General features: G+C 45.0%; 1 protein-coding gene across 6 annotated transcripts in view; it reads right to left on the minus strand.

Moving 5' to 3' along the window:
• Positions 1-4,178, minus strand: part of LOC122877795 (BTB/POZ domain-containing protein KCTD1-like) — a 48,462-nt gene extending 44,284 nt beyond the window's left edge. For 2 of the 6 annotated variants that reach the window (XR_006378349.1, XM_044199861.1), the window contains exon 1: positions 1,432-4,177. Coding sequence is in view for 4 of the 6 variants with exons in the window: in XM_044199861.1 (XP_044055796.1) it covers positions 1,432-3,000 (1,569 nt within the window). In the remaining 2 variants the exon portion in view is untranslated. Of the gene's footprint in view, positions 1-1,431 lie in introns of all 6 variants that reach the window. The other 4 variants (XM_044199860.1, XM_044199864.1, XM_044199862.1 and 1 more) reach the window with 4 other exon arrangements.
• Between the last annotated feature and the right edge of the window lie 3,485 nt (positions 4,179-7,663).

The following is a 7,663-nucleotide window of genomic DNA, read 5'->3' on the forward strand; positions in this document are numbered from 1 at the left end:
GTAAATGTTTTTTTAAGCATTACTAGATTGTTCCATAACCTTAACCACATGTTTATCATTGTAACTATGACGACGAAGGTCCCATAACCCTAACAAAGTAGTCATTTTAACCCAAACCATGATGTTTCCCTAACCTTAACAAAGTACTTATTTTTCAACAGAGATTCGTAAAAGTTCTTAAGGCACAGACAAATGATGTGGTCCTGCTGATAGGGGCATCAGATCAGAAAACGCTTGTGTGTGTCATTCTAGAGGGCAACGTATTTTGTCGTTTCATTTGGAGGACTTCTCTCTCTAGCCTGCTTCTCACTGACAAGATGTGCTCTGTGTCGGTTGGGCCCTCACCACTGATCTCTTAAACCTCTGAAAAGACCACTATCTTTTGAAGCTGCAATCAATATTTTTATATCACCTATAAATAATGTGAAAGGTGTCACTTCTAGAGACAAACCCACAGAAAATGATCACCAACTCTGCAGTTCATCAGGTGGCCAGAGACACGACTCCAAATGAATGCTAATGTTGCTTCATGTGTGCTGGATGTGTAAATAGGCAAGTCTTTGTTAATATGTTTGCCCGAAAATTTTGATGATGATACATTACATTCATTTGGAGTCGTGTCTCTGGCCACCTGATGAATGTAAGTCCAATATTCACTCTCCTTTTCGAGCTAAAAAGATGGTGGAGACCAAAACAGAGCTCTCCTTTTTTGTCTCCATTAACTCCTGAGAAAAATATCTGGCTATTTAGCTGCTAAATGCTCCGCTGTGTTCAGCAGCTGCCTGCTGCTGCTGCTGAAAACCAGGCTCATAAGAGCTGTGAGAGTAAACCAAAACAGTAAAGTTGAGTGGCATAAAACCAAAAGATTGAGCTGAAAGAGGCTAAAGGGGCCGTAGAGCTGAAGAGGACTGCAAAGTTGAGTGATAGTTCTCTGTGGGTGTGTCACTACAAGAGACACCTTTCACATTACAGAGTCAGCTGAAGTTACTGTACTTCTGTAAGATTTGTAAGTGATTATAGCATCTGATGGCACAAAAAAGTAAGGGATTTTCTAATCCTGCTTTAAATGTGTAAATATTTCAAAAATAGTAATCATCATCAGTATTTATGGTCAGGACATCGGCTGTGCCAACACAGGACACACCTAAACTAATATGATGTTTTCAAAAAATCATCACTTTACAAGCTGTTTCATTTATTTCATGAATGCTGTCATCCCCGCTTTGATGTTCGCTACACTGTAATGCAGTTATTGGGCCTATAATGTGGATAAAGAATGGGTGTTACTAGTATAAAGTGGACACCAAAACTTTACACTACTTGTATGACTGGACTTGATCTGCACAGTATGTCACTCATTCAGGACTCCCACACGGTGCTGATGTTTACACAGGCTGCTGAAGATGATACCGATCACACGTCCTGTGTTACCTGCGCGGGCACAGCGACCGGGGACCGGACGGCGGGCTGTGTATGAATATGGGACTCCTTGGCTCTCGCAGGCCCCGGCTCGCTCTCCTTCCGCTCCATAGTCGGCTCCGCACGTGCGCCGGGGCGCACGCACAGCTTCTTGGCGTAAGGAGCCCCCGGGTCCTCCTCCGTGGCTCTACCCGCTGTTGTTGCTGATGATGTGTTTATTGCTGTCGTTGCCGCAGCGTCGGTTACCCGGCGGAGGCACGGGATCACGAGCTGGAGGTGAGACTGCGCGTGACCGTTGACTGTTTCCGAGGCAACGTAAAGCGTCGTCGTAGGCTTGGAACCCGCGGCGCCCACGATGCTGTTGAGCGTTGCTATGGAGACGGCACCGATGCAGTGGTTGGTGTAGGTCTTGGAGAGCTTGGCAGCGCGCGACAACATCTGCATCCTCGTGCCCAACAGGTTCTTACCGATGGCTTTGTTCTCGTACCACGTCACGTCGCTCGCGCAGCAGTGGTCCCGGGGCCGCTGGAAGAACGCCCTGCAGAGCGGGTTCCGCTTAGACACGTACCGGACGAAGCTGGCGTACGGACACTGCTCCGTGTCCGTCTCGTACATCCGCGGCAAGGTGTCCTCGTCTGCGTCAGGACGCTTCTTGGTCCACGCGGCGGAGCGAGACTTGTGGTACGGTCCGAGCGCTTTAAAATACACAAACTTTCTCCCATCCTCATCCACGGCCAGGCCGAACGAGTCCTCCTCCAGCTCCCGCTGGTTCTCCCGGCCCCTGGTGCAGAAATACATACAAGTCTCGAACCAGACTTTGTTGAGCAGCCCGAACGGCGTGTCGGTGTTGAACACAGAGGACTCGTACAGTTTCCGCAGGTCCGAGCGCGTGATGGCTTGCTTCTGCACCACGGGACCGGCGCCTTGCTCCTCCAGCCTCCGTATGACTGCTGCCAGCGTCAGGTTGGCGCTGCGCAGCTCTGGGTCCTTGGTGAGGTCCAAGGTGCGGCAGTAGGGTGGCTCGTTCAGGTACCGGTTCAGTGAGCTCCGGATGCTGATGAGGGACGACTTGCTGTACAACTGTCCACTTTTGGAGCGCGCCTCCGCGTAAAAGGAGCGCAGCACCGCGCAGAGCGCCTCCTTGTCCAGAGTTTCAAAGTCTGGACTTTGGGCTTTCTCGCTGAGGTACTCCCTGAAGATCCTCACCGCATACCGGGTGGCCAGGCGGGTGTTCTCGCTCAGCCCGTTCCGCTCTGACCGCTGAAGGTCTCCCTCCAGGTGAGACTCCAGCCCAGCGGGGATGCTGCTGCTGAAGCGGTCTGCCTCTTCCTCCTCCTCTCCTCGATCCATACTCCGCATAACGACCGCTTGTGTCTCCTCGGAACCGCTGGAGTCCAGCACTGTGTTTCCTGACTCCCACTCCAGCTTCACATCATCTCTATCGGACTCCTCGTCCTCCTCCTCCCCGCTGATCTGGACCTCCTGGATCTCATCTTCATCTTCCTCCTCATTCTCCTCATCCCTCCTTCTCTCAGGGCAGCTCATCTGCTCATCTGCTCCGCTGGCAGGCATTCTCGCCATATTGCGGTCTGTGAAGCAGTCCTCCGGCAGCGCGCATGCGCTATATTGGACCGCAGCGCTGAAAGCCTTTTGTGTTTAAGTGACCTTCAGCCGCGCACGCGCTTTTTTAAGCTACGGGGAGCGAGCGCAGCGGCAGGGGAAATTTGGTAGCGCGCTCCCTGTCGAAAAGGCTGCAGTATTGGACTGCATATTGGACCGACAGCATGGACACTGTGATGTGGAGAATAACAGGACTGCAGGAGTGTGACCTCCACTGTCCTCATGCGCCAAACAATCACCATTATTTTCACTTCACACCACTTTGATACATAACATGACGAGTAGCCTATTTGAATGTATAATTAAGACTGTCAGCCAGAAGAGGAGCTAAAATCCATTCAGCAAATAAACTGGGTAACTGAGTTTAGGTAGGCCTGCCATCTAGTACCTCAGCTGGCATTACTCTGGATTTCTGGACAAGCAGTCATTATTGCACTGAGAATATCAAATCATATGCATGATGTTGGCTCTTGTGTGAGTGTATTCAGACTGTGACTTGTGGTACAATCTGAGAGCTAAAATAAATACATAAATAGTATAACTTATGCTAGAGTACATACATACACATAAACACGTAAACGAGTTGTCCACATGCATACTTTCTGTAACCATTAAAACTGTCAAATAAGATGAAAAATGCACACGCTGTACTGGATTTGTCATAATTAAGAAGGCACTTTATGAACTGCAGTGTTTGCACGCGAAATCACAAGGTATCAAACATGAAATGTGATTCTTTTTATATTTGATAAAAATAAAGGAATAGACAAGAGAGCACACGAAGGCAAGGTCAGAGGTTCTCAACCTTGGGGTTTTGATCCTACATGGGGTCGTGGAAGCAAGGCTTGATTACCAACAGGGCAAAGCGGGCCTCAGACCCCCAGGGGCCCCTGGTTCACTGCATGTCACTTTGTTACTGGTAATTTGATTTACTGCAAATATGTTAGGGAATTTGCACAACTAAAGTAAACCATATCAACTAAAGAGGGTCCTGCATTATTATATAATATTGTGGCCTTGACTCGAGGGGCCCCATGTCAAATCTTTTAACACCATAATTCCTTTAGTTTTTATCGTGCTCCAGTTATATATTCTAAAATAAAGCTGTATTTAATCTAATTACTATGACCTAATTAACAGGAGGACTACTGGTTTCTGGGTGTATAATGAAGCTGCCATGGTATGCATCTGCTGTGTGCACTGTACTGTGGTGGTGGTGGTGGTGGTGGTGGTGGTGGGGGCACCAAAGCCCTCGAATACGTTAAGAAGATTTCTAGTATTTATATAGTGATTTTTGACAAAAAAAATCTCAGCACTAATCAGTGGAGCTCTCTTCATGCGCTTGAAAATAAAATTCACATGTGAATGGTACTCTATTCGGTGAGCGAACCTGAAGCCACAATGTGAAACATGTTGATTTCAATCATATCACATGATCTATATCAGAAGATGGAGGTTGCAAACGCCATGTGATATGATGGAAAGCTCCAGAACAGCCAATAAATGGACCATGTGGTGAGATCGTCTTCCAAGATCAAGAGTGAACCATTTTTTTGGAGCTCGACTCTCACAAGTCCCTCAGCTTAATGGAAGCGTAATACTAAACTGCTGGAGTAGCCCTTTAACACTCCCTACTGTAGCTTTAAAAGATGAATGTAGGCTATACATAAAAACAACAACAACAACACAAAGACACACACCCCTGTCTACATCAGTGGAGCTGAGGTGGAGCAGGTGAATAGTTGTAGGTTCCTGGGAATCACCATGGTCCTCTCACATCCTGGTTAAAGCTCAGAAAAGGCTGTATTTCTTAAGGAAACTTAAGAAGGCAAAATTCCTGTGCCAAGTTCTTGTTAACTTTTACAGAGGAGCAACAGACAGCTTCCTGACTGGAAACATCCCAAACTGGCATGGGATGTGCAGCTAGAGAGCAGCTTCTTCCCTCAGGCTGCGAGACTCCCTTAACTCATCCTCCGCACTCCACCATAAATAACTGACATGGAACTTTACACTGACATTGCACATACTGTACATACGTTCTGGCTGTATATATGTGTATAGGTATATATATATCTACATAAGTAACTATATATAATTTTATTCTATGAAATGATAAATAAATGAACCTTGAACATTTACATTTATCCAAATTGATTTTGGTAATGTTGAGCCTCCCAAATGACAGTCATACTTTACCCACCCTTTTATATACCAGTACATTATTGATTATTGATCATACAATACAGTTAAAGTACATGCACCATTATTAAGAACATGAAAGACACATTGGTAATGGACCACTCACAATCTACCACAGTGGTACAGTACACTGACAAATATTGATATTTTTGTTCAAATGCATGCATTTGGTCCCTTATCTGGGCTCTTCTTTTGGAAGAAAGTAACATCGATCCTAAGACACTATTTTCTGATGTGCAGTTATATTAGCAGTTATTTTAGCAGCTTCTTAATATAGTATCCCATCATGCTCTATGCCTGCTCCCAGCTAAGAGCATTGGTTCCTCCCCTGGGCAAACATGACCTTGATATACAGTTTGCACCCCATGTACTGCTCTCATTGCTGTTTGGACTACATCAACTTATTATCTCATATTAAACTATTATGTGTCTGCTGCTACTGATAGTCACAGTGGTGATGATCATCATCATATAATCTTTATTTTATCGTGTTTCATAAAAAGGCAAAACACAAGAGATAGTAAACATTTTTGAAATGAGGCAGAACTAATTCAAAACACACTGAAAAGAGAAGTTGTTCAGAAGAAAGTCCCTTCCTATACACCCTCCACACAAACGACTGTACCAGCCCTTCACCGTCACCACACACTTCAAGTGCTCTTGGATTTGTACTTGTACTACTAAATGACAATTCTCTGTTACAGCCTATCAACACTCCATTTCTCACTTCACACTATGCTGCACTGATAAGTACAGTACCTCCAGCTGAACGTGGACAAAACAAATTACCTGGTCATTAGCACATCAAACACACCCCACACTGGACTGAACCCCACCTCCATCCATGGTAAGACAGTAGAACAGGTCAACCGCTTCAAACATCTTGGACTCATTACTGTATAGACAATAAGCTCAGTTTAGATCAACACATCTCTTCTATCGATCGATCCCAGCAAAGACTATACATATATATATATATATATATAAAAAGTATGGGTTGGGATACAGGCATGAAGGTATATGTGTAAATGTGATCAAGTGTATATTTCATGTATTGAGCATTTCTGTATGTTTCTGTGTGGAATTTGTACCAGCTGTAAAAACTAATCTCTCTCTGGGACAATAAAGACTGTCTAAATTACATAAGAATTACTATATAGAATTAAAGTGAGAAAAATCAAAAACATTACAGAATAGCAAGTCAGCATGGCTGTTTAACAACAAGTCCTCCAAATTAAATGACTAACTACATTGTTGATCCATGCATGCCCTCCAGAATGACACATAAAACCTGCTTCTGATCTTACAACACTATGGATAAAGTTTGATCAGGTTTAGGCACAAATACAACTTGGTTAGGTTTAGGGAAAGATCATGGTTTGGATTCAAACAAGTACTTTGTTCAGGTTAGGGGACTTTTGTCATCATGGTTACAATAAAAACCACTTGGTTATGGTAAGAGAACAACAGTGGTCTTGATTAAGTCCGAATAAGTCCCTTAAGACTCTCCAGTTGATCCAGAATGCTGTGGCACGTGTACTGACAAGAACTAGGAAAAGAGATCATATCTCTCCAATATTAGCTTCTCTGCACTGGCTCCCTGTAAAATCCAGAATAGAATTTAAATCCTTCTCCTCACCTACAAAGCTCTTAATGGTCTGACACCATCATATCTTAAAGATCTCATAATACCGTATTACACGACTAGAACACTGCGCTCCCAGGATGCAGGGTTACTTGTGGCTCCTAGAGTCTCCAAAAGTAGAATGGGAGCCAGAGCCTTCAGTTATCAAGCCCCTCTCCTGTGGAATCAGATCCCAGTTTGAGTTCAGGAGGCAGACACCATCTCCACATTTAAGAGTAGTCTTAAGACTTTCCTCTTTCTTCTTCTTCTTTTCCTTTTGGCTGTTCCCTTTCAGGGGTCGCCACAGCGAATCATGTGCCTCCATCTAACCCTGTCCTCTGCATCCTCTTCACTCACACCAATTAACTTCATGTCCTCTCTCACTACATCCATAAATCTCCTCTTTGGTCTTCCTCTAGACCTCCTGCCTGGCAGCTCCAACCTCAGCATCCTTCTACCAATATATTCACAGTCTCTCCTCTGAACACGTCCAAACCACCTCAATCTGGCCTCTCTGACTTTATCTCCAAAACGTCTAACATGAGCTGTCCCTCGGATGTACTCATTCTTGATCCTGTCCATCCTCGTCACTCCCAAAGAGAACCTCAACATCTTAAGCTCTGCTACCTCCAGCTCTGCCTCTTGTCTTTTCTTCAGTGCCACTGTCTCTAAGCTGTACAACATCGCTGGTCTCACCACCGTCTTGAACACCTTTCCTTTCATTCTTGCTGATATTCTTTTATCCCACAACACACCTGACACTTTTCTCCACCCGTTCCAACCTGCTTGCACTCGCCTCTT

Source organism: Siniperca chuatsi, linkage group LG6, assembly GCF_020085105.1.
Source record: "Siniperca chuatsi isolate FFG_IHB_CAS linkage group LG6, ASM2008510v1, whole genome shotgun sequence".
Classification (NCBI taxonomy): Eukaryota; Metazoa; Chordata; class Actinopteri; order Centrarchiformes; family Sinipercidae; genus Siniperca; species Siniperca chuatsi.